At 39.2% G+C, this 16,839-nt stretch overlaps 1 protein-coding gene across 6 annotated transcripts in view; it reads right to left on the reverse strand.

Moving 5' to 3' along the window:
- LIPH (lipase H) overlaps positions 1-14,230 on the reverse strand; it is a 53,055-nt gene extending 38,825 nt beyond the window's left edge. For all 6 annotated transcript variants that reach the window (XR_015162954.1, XM_086397617.1, XM_086397612.1 and 3 more), the window contains exon 1: positions 14,058-14,230. Coding sequence is in view for 5 of the 6 variants with exons in the window: in XM_086397617.1 (XP_086253743.1) it covers positions 14,058-14,124 (67 nt within the window). In the remaining variant the exon portion in view is untranslated. The remainder of the gene's footprint in view (positions 1-14,057) is intronic.
- Positions 14,231-16,839: the final 2,609 nt, after the last annotated feature.

Below are 16,839 nucleotides of genomic sequence, written 5' to 3' on the forward strand. Positions count from 1 at the left end.
CTTTTGTTTCTATTTTACGGGATGTCAGTGTGTGGATTGTAGGTCAGTGGACTATATGCAGAAGTGCTCCAGACGTAGGTATATTTATTCAGATTTAATTATGCTCCAGTGTGAACCCCTGGCAAGGAGTTTGGGGCATCTGGAAACTGTATTTCAGACTGTCGTGGAGCATATTTGAAAATTCTGCCATGAATCCGGCTGCTGATCTTTGTCAGAACAGTTGTCTTTCCTTATTGTGCTCCAGTCCTTGCTTGAGTAACTCGAGACAGTGTCTAATGACTTTCTGATATAAATGATGAGGGCATTAGCATACTCAGTACTTCTCCTCTCTGACCCAGTGTCTACCTCCTGATTTTTATTAGTTATAAAATTACTTTTAGCTCTTCTGGCGATTACTTTTTCAGTTTAAAAATAAATATTTAAGCCTCTTTGTACTGGTATATGACTCAGAGAGTGTTTCTGTTCTATTTAGTGTTATTATTCTAGCTCCTCCAAATCTACCAAGAAAGTTGAGAAAGCTACTGCTCACATATTGCCTCCTGTATTGTATATCCTCCTTAACCCTTTTTTAAGAACACAAACACAAATGTACTCGCACAAACATACACTTTGGGTTCCCTCTGTCAAAATACAGTCAGTCCTCTTCATTCAGGAATTTCATACTTGTGAATTCACCTACTCAAAATTTATTTGTAATCCCCCAAATCAAACATTTCTCACCCTTGCTCTGCATCTCAGTGGTTTGGGTGTGCCTCATCCCAGGGATGCCCACTCCACTCCCTAGGAAGGAGGGCCCCCTCTTTCCATTTCCCTTCCATGGTTTCTCTCCTCTATCCTCCTCCATGGTGACAGGTAGACCCTGCCACTTGAGGAAAGGTCAGCAGGGGACCTCTGTTTTACATTAGAAGGAGAAAATGATTTGGCTTCCACTTTTTCAAAATCCAGCTATGTCAACAATAAAGCTGACACTTTTAGCCACGGGTCAGTTTCTCAGTTAGTTAAAACCCAGAGGAAAGAGGAGTGTGACTGCCACCCACACCTCAGCAGCAGACTGGGAGCCCTTGAGGGCAGAAATTTTATTTTTAATAAATTAAAAAATTACATAATATTTAATGCATATAAAATAAGAATGCAGAATATTTGCAAGTGATAAAGCACAGTAGTAAACACTCTATCTAAAGACCTAAAATAAAACCCAAATATATTTGTAACCCCTGAAATTAATCATGCGCAGACCCGTGCCGAGTGGCAAAAAGAAAAATCTGAGTTGCTCCACACGACACTCTCAGCAGTGGTCAAACACACCAACGTCTGCCTTCTTGTTTCAGTTCTTGCAACAAATGTCCTTTTCCTAGCCTCTTACTGCCACATTTTTTGCTTCTTGTGCCTTTACTTTGTGATTTCTCTGTTTAAAATCCCCCAAACATAGTCCTCAATTGCTGGCTGGAGTTTCTAAACTCATAAAGGCTGTGATGTTACCTTCCAGAGAAAATGTGTTACATAAGCTTTGTTCAGCTATGAGTTATAGTGCTGGCCATGAGTTCAATGTTAGCGAGTCAATGATATGTATTAAATACAGTGTCTTTAAACAGAAACACATGTAAAATCAGATTATGTATTGATTGATCAGTCAAAAAAAATGCTGTAACCAGAGGCTCCCCAGAACCTAACCCTTTATTTCCCCTCCGAGCAATGGTCCAGTAACTGCTACTTCAGTGCCTGAGCGCCTTTACAGAACAGGAACTGCCATGGATAATGAAGGTGAAGTTTATATAAAATTTATCTTCTAGAACTGTATTTCCCTGGTTATGTAGTTTTAGTTCTAGCAAGTACAAGATCATTGCTCACAGTGAGTCCTTTGCCTGGCCTTCTCCATTCGCTCCTGAATGACTCGCTCTTGCTTTCAAGACAGGCTCCTGGATGGCCCTTCACCCATCCCCAGCTGTGCTCAAGGGATAAGGAACTTGCATGGGGGACAGACCCAGCCTTAGGAATGAGGGACTGCCCGTGATCTAACCCTCACAGGCTCTGGGGCTGGTAGAAACTGTTAATTTTTTCAATAGGACAATTTTATCCTGTTTCTTTTGTTTGATTGTTCCGAGACGTTCCTGGATGCAGTTTGATTAGTTACAATTAAACTTGACTTTTTTTTTTTTAAGTTGGATAAGTGTGGGGTGGCTAGTGGATAACATATTCACTATATTATTCTCATCTGTAAGTGAACTCCTTGGCCTAAATGATGCTCTGACTTTATACGCTTTCCCCCAGGATTTATAGATATTCTACTTCCTCCTTGTGGTGAATTCCACTCCATTTTTTCCCATAAATTTTACCCGTTTTTTTATACCACAAACCTGAAACATTTTTTCCTTTTCTGAAATAACTTCCCCCACTAGCACAGAAGTTCCAAGAAAACTAATCTATTTGACCATTTGTCCATTCTTACATTCCCAGTGCCAAGAACAGGGCCTGCTTCAAATATTTCCTGGATAGACGGATATCAATCTATTAACACATCAGTCAGCCATTCAGAGTGATTCATATAAATACTATATAGTGTATGACATAATGTTTATAAAGTAAATGAAGCATGAAATGCATTGTGACTGAAATTATTAGAAATACATCTGCAGGAGACACAGCCTGGAAAATCATATGCAAACAACAATAGGTCGTGCACTCCACCCCAAAGTTCTTTGTTTAAAATTGCTTAAGTTATTAATCCTTTTCCTCTCAGAATTAACACCGTTTTTAAAAGAATATATTACATTTATCTTATTTTGTACTATGTTACAAATTGGTTTAAGCCTCTCTAGGGCAGGCACTGCGTTGTTTTTAGTCTAGTGGTGTGTACCCAGCACCAAGCTCAAGAACTTGTCTTGTTGTTGGGCCTGAAATTCTCAGGCACTTTGGAGAGCATGTAAGGAGTAGATACATGTGAATAACAAATTTGTTACATTGCTTCACCCTCATATAGTTCTTTACATTTTACTTTGGGCTTCTCTGGTGGCTCAGACTGTAAAGAATCTGCCTGTCATATGAGAGACCTGGGTTTGATCCCTGGGTTAGGAAGATCTCCTGGAGAAGGGAAGGGCTATTCACTACAACTGAGCAACTCACACACACACACACACACACACACACACACACACACACACGCCTTCAGAAAGCAAACCTCGTTATTTCGTTGTTTTGTTACAAAGTCAAGTTTGCTCAGAGGTAGTATTAACAGCTCAGCAGAACATGTTAAACGGGTTTCTAAAGCTTAACCTCTTCTATTAGAGTTTATTTGAAAGGGGAGAAACTTTGCCTTTACTCTTCAGACTACTTTGAAATTCAATCCCTTTGAAATGCCATTTCCTGTTTACAATCAGAAAATAACAGCTGGATGGGTGACGTCTCCCATCCATTGATGAATTCAGACCCTTGGGTAGGGCAGGGCTGATTATCATTTACTGTCTTCCTTCTGTTAAATTAAAAGAAACATATTCAAATAGGATGTCAGGAAAAGCTAGCTATCTTCAGAGATAAATTATATGTGCCTGAGATACTTTATTATAATCTAATACATGACTGCCCATGGGCCAAATCCAGCCATGATCATTAGCATATTGTCTTTAGTTGTTTTCTTGGTATAACCAAAATTGAGTGGTTTAACAGTGACCACTGTCCCACAGAGCTGAAAATATTTACTATCTGGCTCTCTACAGAAGTTTGCCAGCTTTGGTCTAATATCTTAACCAAATTTTCCAGGCAAGAATACTGGAGTGATTGCTATTTCCTACTACAAGGGATCTTCTTGACCCAGAAATCAAATCTGTCTCTTGCATCACCTGCACTGGCAGGTAAATTCTTGACCACTGCACCACCCGGCAAGCCCTTGCCAACTCTGGTCTAAGGTCTTACACAAAAACACAACACAATTTTGGAAAGAGCCTAGGTTTTGGAGACAGACCTAGGTTTGAAGTTCAACGCCATTGCCTATGAGTTATGTGATTTCTCTTAATTAATTACCTAACCTCTCCAGGCCTCAGTTTTGCACGTGTAAAATGATCGTAATAATGCCAATCTGTCAGGCAGTGCTTTGCAGAGTCATAGTGAGCCCAAGGCAAAAGAAAAAACACACCATGTAAATGTACGCTTTTACATGTGTGTGCTAAGTTACTTCAGTCCTGTCTGACTCTTTGCGACCCCATGGACTGTAGCCCACCAGGCTCCTCTGTCCATGGGGATTCTCCAGGCAAGAATACTGGAGTGGATTGCCAAGCTCTTCTCCCGGGGATATTGCCAACCCATGGATCCAACCTGCATCTCTTATGTCTTTTGCATTGGCAGGCAGCTTATTTACCACTAGTACACCTGGGAAATCCATACATATTTATACAAGTATACATTTATTTATCAAAATATCCTCCCATATTTTGAACCAAGTGAAGAATAACCCTTCATTATTTAATCTGTTCATACACTGTGGTCACCTCTTATAATATAAACCACCTAGCAAGGAAGTAAGTTGTCACGGAGCCAGAAATGCAGGACAATTAGAAATGATTTTTTCTGTTGTACAATAACACCGACAAGTAAAATGATCAGTAATATATCTTAGTAAAATGTTTGACATTCTGTTCATCATAGATTTGTGTTGATTTTGATCTTTTAAAAATATTGCATTAAAATATCATCTATGCATGATCAGATCAGATTAGATGAGATCAGTCGCTCAGTCATGTCCAACTCTTTGCGACCCCATGAATTGCAGCACACCAGGCCTCCCTGTCCATCACCAACTGCCGGAGTTCACTCAGACTCACGTCCATCGAGTCAGTGATGCCATCCAGCCATCTCATCCTCTGTCGTCCCCTTCTCCTCCTATCCCCAATCCCTCCCAGCATCAGAGTCTTTTCCAATGAGTCAACTCTTCGCATGAGGTGGCCAAAGTACTGGAGTTTCAGCTGTAGCATCATTCCTTCCAAAGAAATCCCAGGGCTGATCTCCTTCAGAATGGACTGGTTGGATCTCCTTCCTTGCAGTCCAGGGGACTCTTAAGAGTCTTCTCCAACACCACAGTTCAAAAGCATCAGTTCTTCGGCACTCAGCCTTCTTCACAGTCCAACTCTCACATCCATACATGACCACAGGAAAAACCATAGCCTTGACTAGACGAACCTTTGTTGGCAAAGTAATGTGTCTGCTTTTGAATATGCTATCTAGATTGGTCATAACTTTCCTTCCAAGGAGTAAGCGTCTTTTAATTTCATGGCTGCAGTCACCATCTGTAGTGATTTTGGAGCCCAGAAAAATAAAGTCTGACACTGTTTCCACTGTTTCCCCATCTATTTCCAATGAAGTGGTGGGACCGGATGCCATGATCTTTGTTTTCTGAATGTTGAGCTTTAAGCCAACTTTTTCACTCTCCACTTTCACTTTCATCAAGAGGCTTTTGAGTTCCTCTTCACTTTCTGCCATAAGGGTGGTGTCATCTGCATATCTGAGGTGATTGATATTTCTCCCGGCAATCTTGATTCCAGCTTGTGTTTCTTCCAGCCCAGCGTTTCTCATGATGTACTCTGCATAGAAGTTAAATAAACAGGGTGACAATATACAGCCTTGACGAACTCCTTTTCCTATTTGGAACCAGTCTGTTGTTCCATGTCCAGTTCTAACTGTTGCTTCCTGACCTGCATACAGATTTCTCAAGAGGCAGATCAGGTGGTCTGGTATTCCCATCTCTTTCAGAATTTTCCACAGTTTATTGTGATCCACACAGTCAAAGGCTTTGGCATAGTCAATAAAGCAGAAATAGATGTTTTTCTGGAACTCTCTTGCTTTTTCCATGATCCAGCAGATGTTGGCAATTTGATCTCTGGTTCCTCTGCCTTTTCTAAAACCAGCCTGAACATCAGGAAGTTCACGGTTCACATATTGCTGAAGCCTAGCTTGGAGAATTTTGAGCATTACTTTACTAGCATGTGAGATGAGTGCAATTGTGCAGTAGTTTGAGCATTCTTTGGCATTGCCTTTCTTTGGGATTGGAATGAAAACTGACCTTTTCCAGTCCTGTGGCCACTGCTGAGTTTTCCAAATTTGCATTAAATATTAAATAAGAGTAAAATATTTAGATATTAAAGTATCACTTGTGTTGCATTAAAATATTACAAAAATAAAATATTTTACTGCATTAAAAAAAAAGTCATAAGTTGACTTATCTTGATTACTATTTTGGTGTCCCTTCCAAATGTTGCACTTGGTGAGTGCCTTACTTGCCACACTCTAATCCCAGCCTGGCTGTCAGGTCTGATGAGAGAATGAGAGAAAATGCCTGTGAAGTATCTAAAGTGTTACATGATACATTGTAGATGCCAAAAAACTAGTAACTATTTTATTTATTTTTCTGTTTATTTATTTGGCTGTGCCGGGTCTTAGTTGTGGCATGTGGGATCTAGTTCCCTGACCAGGGATTGAACCCGGGCCCCCTACATTGGGAGTGCGGAGTTTTAATCATTGGACCACCAGATGTTATTGCTGTTCTCCAGCCACTAAATCTTGTCCGACTCTTCGCGACCCCATGAACTGCAGCATGCCAGGCTTCTCTGTCCATTGCTATCTCCCTGAGTTTTAACATATCTCAAATTTATGTCCTTTGAGTCAGTGATGCCATCCAACCATCTCATCCTCTGTTGCCCACTTCTCCTCTTGCCCTCAGTTTTCCCCAGCATCAGGGTCTTTTCCAGTGAGTCAGCTCTTTGCATCAGGTGGCCAGAGTATTGGAGCTTCAGCATCAGTCCTGCCAATGAATATTCAGGGTTGATCTCCTTTAAGATGGACTGGTTTGATCTCCTTGCTGTCCAAGGGACTGTCAAAAGTCTTCTCCAGCACCACAGTTTGAAAGTGTCAATTCTTCTGCACTCAGCCTTCTTTATGGTCCAACTCTTACATCCATACACGACTACAGAAAAAACCATAGAATTGACTATACAGACCTTTGTCAGCAAAGTGATGTCTCTGCTTTTTAAAACACTGTCTAGATTTGACATAGCTATTCTTCCAAGGAGCAAGTGTCTTTTAACTTCATGGCTGCAGTCATCATCTGCATTGATTTTGGAGCCCTAGAAAATGAAATCTGACACTGTTTCCATATTTTCATATTTGCTATGAAATGATAGGACTGGATGACATGATCTTAGTTGTTTGAATGTTGAGTTTTAAGTCAGCTTTTCCCACTCTCTTTTACCTTCATCAAGAGGCTCTTTAGTTCCTCTTTACTTTCTGCCACTTTTTACCACAAGAGAAGTCCCCCAAACTAGTAATTGTTAATGATATTGATAAATTGGGTTAATAGTATTGATCTCATAGGATTATGAAGACTAAATAAGTAAATCACTTAGTATGAGATTTGACATAAAACAAGTGCTAAATAAATTCCTTCCTTCCATCATTTTAGTTTCCTTAATTCAACCAAGGATTTGGAAAAGGGAAGCTTTATTAGCCAGTATACAAGTGAGGTTCTTCTCCCTGACAAGGTAAAACAAATAATCTATTTGGATCATCAACTTGCTCATATTAAAATAAAGTTGGTCCCTTATTCCTTAGCCATTTAGCCCACTCTAGCATTCCTTTAGGAAATGAAATTCTAAGATCTTCAAACTAGCTGATTTGAAATGACAAGAGCAAATAAATTCTCCAGGACTTTCTTACTCACCAAAGACAACCCTAATCTAAAAAAATTAATATACCAAGAAGTTTACATTTCTTTTAGTTAAAATATCTGAAAACAGGGACTTCCCTGATGGTCCAGTGGTTAAGAATCCACCTTGCAATGAAAGGGCAGTTGCAAGGAATTAAAACCCCACATGCCTCAGAGCAGCTAAGCCCATGAGCCTCAACTACTAAGCCGGAGTGCCACAGCTAGAGAGGCTGTGTGCTGCAACTACCACCTGATCCGACACAGCCAGAAAAATAAATTAAGAAACATATTTTTTTTAAAGACCTGAAAATAACCATACTTTACTCTTGTAATTAGAATGTTGATCAGGTAGGTGTTTTTTCACCTTTATATCAAGCAGGTTTTTTTGGCTAATAAATACCTTTTAGGTAACAAACATGGTTCCACATGCTACAACACGGATGAATCTTGAAAATGCTATAACATGTGAAAGATGGCAGTCACAAAAGACCACATGTTATATGATTCTATTCATACGAAATGTCCAAAATAGGGAAATCTATACAGACAGAAAGTAGATTAGTGGTTGCTTAGAGCTTGGGGATGGGAGGAGATGGAGAGATGGGGTACAGTAAAGGGTATTCAGTTCCCTTTTGAGGTCATGAAAGAGCTCTAAAATTGACTGGTGACAGTTGCATATATCTGTGAATATATTAAAAAACACTTTAAATGGGTGGATTGTATGGTATGTGAATTATATCTTAATAAAACTGATTTTTAAAAAATTGCTCTTGTAATTTCACACTTTCAGGGAAAGAATAAAAAAAAACAGGGTGGGGCTTCCCTGGTGGCTCAGTGGTGAAGAATCTGCCTGCCAATGCAGGAGACACAGTTTCAATCCTGGTCCAGGAAGATCCCATATACCTCAGAACAACTAAGCCTGTGCACCACAACTCCTGAGCCTGTGCTCCAGAGCCTGGGAACTGCCACTACTGAAGCCCATGCTTCCTGGAGCCTCGTGCTCCACAAGAGAAGCTACTGCAGTGAGAAGTTCACATGCTGCAGAGTGGCCTCCACTTGCTGCAACTAGAGGGAAAAAAACCCGAGCATCAACAAAGACCCAGTACATCCAAAAATACAGTAAATAGACAAAATTATTAAAAAAAAAAAAAGTGAAAAAAAGACAAAAAGTCTTTTGGAGGTGACTGGGCAGAAGTTTCATTTTTTGGTCACAATCAAATCAGGCTCCTCATTTTCCAGTTTGTTTTCTTTCACCTTGAAAACGGAGGTTGACAGACCTCCATTTTCTATCACTGCAGGCTAAATAAAGCCCTGACTTTGGTCAGTCTGTTGGCAGTTGGGGAGTGATTGTAGCTAGCTGTTTCTGCACAAAACAAATTACTCTTATTCTCAGCCTTAGGGACTAAATATAATTATTATTTTGTTTTACCACAGAAAGTTGAGTTAGTTACATAAAATGTCCTCTTGGTTGGAAAGATATATTTTGTTTTTATCCACTAGCTATATTTCTTTAGGCTACAACCAACAAAACAGGGAGAAATCTATCTCCCTAGATTGGCTTATTTCGAGTGAGTCTCAGTTGGATAAAAAAGTGTGATTCCCTCAGACTGATCACTGACAACCTTGTTTCCTTTCTGATATAAACTTCCAAGGGATCCTTTGGCTCTGTATTCGCAAGATACACTGCCTTGATGTTAAATGCCCATGCTATCTTGGGGTCATGCTAAGTTCTGGCTTTTGGCTTCTACCTGCCTTTGGAAGAACCGATTTCATCTCCCATGTGTCTGATTGGGGAAAACTCCTACAGAAAGAGGAAACTCCTCATTCACATCCAAAGAGGTGTCTGTGAAGGGAGATGGTGGAACTGTAGGCGGAAATACCCCACTGATGAAGCAATTGTGAGTGGGGCAAGAGGACAGAAGGCTCTGAGATTCTACAAGAGTCGATGAGCAAAGACTGGTTCCTATTAAACCTCTCAATATGGCCGAGTCAGCTTATCAAAAGTCAAAGTGTCAATTTCTCTCAGACCCATGATTGGTGAAGTTCAGTTCACTAACCTCCAAACCCCCGTGACAGCAGTGAAATTCCACCTAATTTCACCCTGATGCACCATATCGAGTCAGGAAGTAAAACAGGGAGGGCTCTGACTCACACTTCTTTCCTGTCAAGTTTTGGGTTCCAAGGCGGGCTCCAGCTCTCATTTCCCCCACCTCTAAACATGACGGAAATGTGTATGAATAACTTCTTTAGAACAGAGGTCCACAGACAGGGTATATTGACTCGATGCTGCCTAAAAATCCTGAGATTCAGATGTAGATGAAGGAATACACTGTTGAATATTTTGCCTTCTAGGCAGTGGATGCCAAGTCAGTGTCCAGGACACACAGCCCACCACATGTTGACTGATGGAGCCAGGAGCTTTCCAGAAACCCACACCTGAGCACACTCTTAAGCTTGCTTAAAAACATTGTTCTGCAGGAACTTCCAAAAGTCTCAGAAATAAACATCTCTTTAGTCCAGAAATTTTGACTCGGAGAAATTAGAAAATGAGTTGGACTCCTACTTTGAAGAGAGAAGTGGAAGGGGAAGGTGACATGTCCCTACAATGAAATTCTACTGATTTTTTCTTTTTAATCTGAAAAGTAACTCAGTTTATATTTTTTATGCAGAGAACAACACTGAATTTGGCATTAAAAATCCATCCTGAGCCAGACTGAGATGGGTTCACAGTTGGCCAGGGCCAAAATTGATGGAATATCTTTGTTTCTCTTATATACTGGCAGAGGCAGGCAAGAAAAAAATGGGCTGAATGCCTTCTTCATTGGAAGGATGTCTCTGCTTTTAACGACCAGCTTGAATTTCTTTAGGATATAACCCAGGAAACAAACGAGATGCCAAATTTCCTTACTCTTATCTCTTAATCATGTGCAAAAGATATGCACCTTCATGCTCCACCCCTTAGTCACCTTTGTTTCTCCTGGAGACAGGTGAGTCACACAGTGGCGTGCATGCACACGCACGCACACACACACACACACACACACACACACACACACACACACACGGAGTTATAAATCATTCTGAAGGGAGTTTCCAATATTTGAGGAGATAATTCTTTCTCTGATTTGGCACAAAGGTATTCTTTAGGAAAATATCTACCTAGTTTTGCACAAGTTACTATAGGTCAAAATTTTGATAGCAGGGTAACTTTAAAAATTACTTATGAACACAACATTGTACATCAACTACAGTCCAGGATAAAATTGTAAAAAAAATTTAAAAATTTATAACATTAATCAGCCTCTGTTCCTTGAACCACCTGCAAGCTGAAAAGCAATGTGAATTTGTTTAATATACAGATTCCAGGACCTTACTCCAGACCCACTGAGTCTAGATCTCTGGAGATAGTCTGCATTTTCAACAAATTCCAAAAATGATTCTGGTAGAGTCTGCCAGCCATTGCTCCGTACTCTAGTAAGAGTATGGCCAAAATTCCCATCATGATTTCATGAAGGTTAGAGTAACAAAATAAAAATCTCTGAAAGTAAAAGACTTGTATTCTTGGGATTTCAGAATCACATCTTAATCACTTGCTCATTTTTGGACTGCAAGCCAAGGAAGGGAAAAACAATAAGTAAATGTATCTGTGATTGATAATTTCTGCTTATTATTTAATATCCTCCCCCATGAAAGTTCTCAGATCATGGTTTTGCAGATACTAAGAAGACTGGATTTAGCTTACAGCAATAATTAAGTATTTTCCTTCCAGCTATGGAAGTTTATCGTGATGTATCTTGATCTGCTTGGGTTCTATTAGGTAGCAGTGGGTCTTGTGGAGTGACTTAAAGCAAGACTTTACTGATGAGATAATGTTAAGGAAAACCTTTCCACATGGCGTTAGTGGTAAAGAACCCGCCTGCCAATGCAGGAGAAGTAAGAGACATGGATTTGGACCCTAGGTTGGTAAAATCCTCTGGAGGAGGGCATGACAACCCATTCCAGTACTCTTGCCTGGAGAATCACATGGACAGAGGAGGCTGGCAGGCTGCAGTCCATAGAGTTGCACAGAGGCAGACATGACTGAAGCGACTTAGCACGCAAAAGGCAGGTCAATGGTTACCAGATGGGGGAGGGACACATTGGGAATTTGAGGTTAACTGCTATGCAGAGACCTTCTGTATAGCACAGGGAACTATACTCACTATCTTCTAATAACTTATCTTATTCATGCTTAGTCGCTTAGTCCTGCTCGACTTTTTGCGAACCCATGGACTGTAGCCCTCCAGGCTCCTCTGTCCATGGAATTTTCCAGGCAGGAAGACTGGAGTGGGTAGCCATTTCCTCCTCCAGGGGATCTTCCCAACCCAGGGACTGAACCCGAGTCTCCTGTGTCTCTTGCATGGCAGGTAGATTCATTGTAAATGAACTATACTTGGTTTTAAAAATTAAAAAAGATATTCTAAAAAAGGCAGGTCACAAAAAATTAAGTTCCAACTTTGTAACTGAAATATATAATAGGAGACTTGAAGAAAGTACCCACAAAATACAATCAGGTTCTTGTGTTAAGGTTAGTTCCCACTGCCCTTGTTCAGTTCAGTTCAGTCGCTCAGTCGTGTCCCACGACTGACCCCATGAATCGCAGCACGTCAGGCCTCCCTGTCCATCACCAACTCCCGGAGTTCACTCAGACTCACGTCCATCGAGTCAGTGATGCCATCCAGCCATCTCATCCTCTGTCGTCCCCTTCTCCTCCTGCCCCCAATCCCTCCCAGCATCAGAGTCTTTTCCAATGAGTCAACTCTTCGCATGACGTGGCCAAAGTACTGGAGTTTCAGCTTTAGCATCATTCCTTCCAAAGAAATCTATCTCTAAATCTATTTTACTTAAAAAAAAAATTGTGATAATAACCACAAACTCTAAAATGGTGACCTCTCAATTTAAAATATTATCAATATTTTATTTTTTGTTTTTTGAAAATTTATTTATTTTAATTAATTTATTTAAAATTTAACTAATATTTTAAGTAATTTATTTTAATGTCTCTTTACAATAATTTAATTCATTTATTTTAATTGGAGGCTAATTACTTTACAATATTGTAGTGGTTTTTGCCATACATTGACATGAACCAGCCAGTCACCTATCTTGAACCCCACCTCCCACCTCCCTCTCCAAATATTATCAATATTTTAATTTTAACTTACTATTAAATCACCTTCAAAAGCACAAATTAAGAAAAATTTATTATAAGCCTGAAATACTAACAAATAATTTTTCCATTTCCCACTGAAACTATTTACAGGCATAAATACATGATTTTGGTATGATTTTACAACTAAGTTGTAATCTTAGTTTACCTACAAATTTGAGTTCTGCTTTTTGGACTTCTTTTATAATATGACATGTTATATTATAAACATGCTTGCACATTTCTGCATAGCCTCAGAATTATTTTGAAGGTTACGTATTTTAAAAAGTTGTTACATTGTACTTTCCATTCCTTTATGTAGAAACATTTCTGTTGTATCTAGTTTTGAGATTACAGATGACATAGAATCATCTTTGTATAAAAGATTCTTTTTCTTTTTCTTTTATAAGATATTTCTTTAGAACAAATTCTCAGCAATGGTTTTACTAGTTCAAAGGACATGAACGTTTTTATGGGTTCTAATGTATAGCATACTTCCCTTCAGAAAAATTATACCAATCTTCATTACTTAAACTATGTGAAAAAGTACTGGACTTCTAAAAAGCTGAGAAGTGTTGAGTTTTTTTTTTTTTTTTTTAATTTTTTCATTTAATTTTTGTTACTTTGTTGCAAACATTACTCTGTTAATTTTTATTTATTCATTATGATTAATAATTTTGTATATATGTATGCCTGTAAGTGCAATAATTTTAAGTTATCAATATACCAGACACCATTCCAAGAGGTTTTACATATATAAAATCATGGGTTTTTTTAAATGAAAATAATTTAAATAAACATTTGATGCATGAAAGCTATAAAAACCTACACTGTCTGTAGTGGATATTAAAGTAAAATTTTTAAATCCCCAGGAAATAAATGATCTTAATTCATAGTAGAAAAGCACAGAAAAATTAACTATGAAAGAAAGCAACACCACTCTAGATTTTTCAGAATATTTCCTTTTGTACATCAGAACAGGTAATTGAAAGGAATAATAGTTTCTTTTACTACTGAGGAAAAAGAAGGTCTTTTCAGAAATAGAAAAAGGTTAATCCATATCTTCTTTCCTGAAAAAAAATAACTGTATGACACTTGGAAAGTCTAGTGAAGGAACTAGGATGATAAAAAGTAGTAGTAAATTTTTTAAAAAAAATTAAGGAAACTATTCAATAAATGACTTACCTGATCTCACCAAGCACATCAAACTGAGGAGGAAGTATAATCTCAGCATATGGAAAGTGGAGCCCATGTATGTCACATTCGTACAAAGGATTTTCTTCCCAGAGTCTTAGCCTCTATACTCAGAGCTTAGATAACTAACCCGGACGATGTGCGGTGACAACAGGAAGTTCCCCAGGGACTGCAGGCAGGTCCCAACCCTTTCAGGGTATGTGACTCCTCCTCCTTTCAATAAAAGGTCAGGTGTATTTCTGCTTGCACAATTTTATGCAGATCTAGATATTATAATACGTATTTGCAGAATGACGAGTTCAAAATAGTTTCATTCCTTGTGGGCGGTTTATTAGTCGTTTGGCTTGGTGTGTTGAAATCAGGTGTGATCTGAGATATTTTTCCCTTTTGTTTCTGTGAATGAAAGAAATCTGGTGGGTCTTCTGTTGGCCTGTGTATACCAAATTACCTTTTCTGTTTATTTACACACTCATTTCTCAGAGGACAGTCTTTAGATTTTATTGTTGTTGCTGTTGTTTAGTCTCCAAGTTGTGTCCAATTCTTCGGGGACCCCATGGACTGTAGCCTGCCCGGTTCCTCTGTCCATGGGATTTTCCAGGCAAGAATACTGGAGTGGGTTGTCATTTCCTTCTCCAGGGGATCTTCCAGACACAGAGATCAAACCTTGCATTGCAGTAGGACTTTTTACCCCTTAACCACCAGGGAAGCCCTAGATTTTATTAAGAACATTTTATTAATAAGTCCAATCATGTACCTATATTTGTAAAAATATGCTTCAGATTAAAAGAAACCTTAAAACGTTTCTATCTTAATTTTTATTTTTTTGCCATTCAGAGTTCCTCTCTCTCTCTCAGTTCTTTCTCCTCCCTCTTGTCCCTCTCCTCCTCTCCTCCCCTCTTCCTTTTCCTCTCCCCCTTCTCTCCCCTCTTTTCTGTTCTTCTCCTCTTCCTTTCTGTCCTTCTTCAAGAAAAAAATAGATGAAAAAGCTTTAAATAGAGAACTGGGCCAGAATCCATGCATCTCAAAATAGGGAGTAACTAAATTTGTGCTCCATAGCTACAGGGTAATTTAATTCTTCTCTGGTGGAAGAGTTTGCAACAGTTTCTCTGGCTTGTGACGGTGGTCTGAAAAGCTGAAAACTAGATGAACAAATGCAGAAACTACTTAAGAATACATTTACATCCAAAGCATAGGCAAAATCCACTAGTCATTTAACATTGTTTATGAAGTGACAGCATCGGTCATGTAAGTATATCAGCTCTCCATGTCTGCACCCCATTCCTTGCAGGAAGTAAATTCTAGCAATGCTTTCCAAGGAATCAGTACATCAGAACCACTGGGGATTGTGTGTCACAGGTTTTTCTGCGTCACATCTCAGACCTAATAAATGCCAAGACTCCCTACCAGTGGTCTACTGATCTGGGTTCAAGTCCCATGTCTTCTATTCACTAGTTGACTGGCCTTAACCAAAGCATTTAAGTTCTCTAACTCTTCCTTTTCTCAACTGTAGAATGAAGATGATAAAACTGCACATCTCATCAGGTTGTTTAATGGATTAAATGAGATAGTGTAAACAAAATTCTTAACACCATGGCTCCTACCAAGGTAAGTGCACTCACCACTTGGTAACTGTTGTTATTACTTATCCTCTGCACCTTTCCCTCCCCTCAAAAGCTGAGCCTCACAGTGCTGAGAAGGACCATGTGGAGAAGCTCTGTGGGAGTGCAGGAATGAAGAGGACATTTTAGCAGTGATGTTTCAGGTGAATAATTTTAGCCATCACTTAAGTCTGCTTTTGTCTTCTGCTTGAAGATATAAACTAAAAATCATAAATAGGAAAACCAAATAAGGGGTGCTAACTTTGTTGTTGCTTTCCATTTGCAATCAGCTTTACTAACCTGAAAACAACTGCTTTCCAGAACAAATGGGGAATTGTTTCACATTCTGTTAGGAATGTTTTATGGAATGCAATGCCCCTTTTGGCTCAGTGAACTTGCCTAATAAATATTTGTTGAATTCCTATCAGTTTTGGTACCATGCCAAGTGTTTATAGTCGGAGCCAATGTACATTTTCCTGGAAACTAGTCACTTATAGGAATAAGAAATTTGTCTCTTGGGAGGCCTCTTTGTGTTACTATTAATGATTTTCCTGCTAGGGGCACAGAAGTTCCCCTCACTCCCTAGCTGTGTGCTCCTACTTCCAGCATTCAAAATAGCACAAGAATCAATGGGAGAACACATCCGCTTTTGTAGGGGTTAGTGAGAAACATCAAATATAAGCCAAAAAAAAAAAAAAAACCAAAGAAAACATTTCCAAAGGATGGGGAGAGGAATGAGGAAAGGCAGAACAGAGAATATCTTTGACAGGTGGATTACTTCCTTCTCTTGATTGTGGTAGTGATTATAGGAATCTACACTTGTGATAAGATTGCTTAGAATCACTCGCCCCCAACACACGCACACGCACAAATGAATGCATATAAAAATGGTAAAATCTGGGACTTCCCTGGTTTCCCAGTGGTTAGGGCTCTGGCCTTGCTGGGAGCAAGGGTTGGATCCCTGGTCAGGAAACTAAGATCCCACATGCTGTACTATGCAGCACCCCCCCCAAAAAATCTAAGTGAGGTCTATGTACTGTACCAAAAGCAATTTTCTGGTTTTGATGACATGATATGTAAGATGCTATGATTATGAGGAACTGGATAAGTATACAAGGGACATCCCTGTACTATTTTGCAGCTTCTTATGAACAGATAATTATTTCCAAATGAAA

The sequence above is a fragment of the Bos grunniens genome, chromosome 1, assembly GCF_055505025.1.
Source record: "Bos grunniens cultivar Pamir isolate PY7600 chromosome 1, Bosgru_T2T1.0, whole genome shotgun sequence".
Taxonomy (NCBI): domain Eukaryota; kingdom Metazoa; phylum Chordata; class Mammalia; order Artiodactyla; family Bovidae; genus Bos; species Bos grunniens.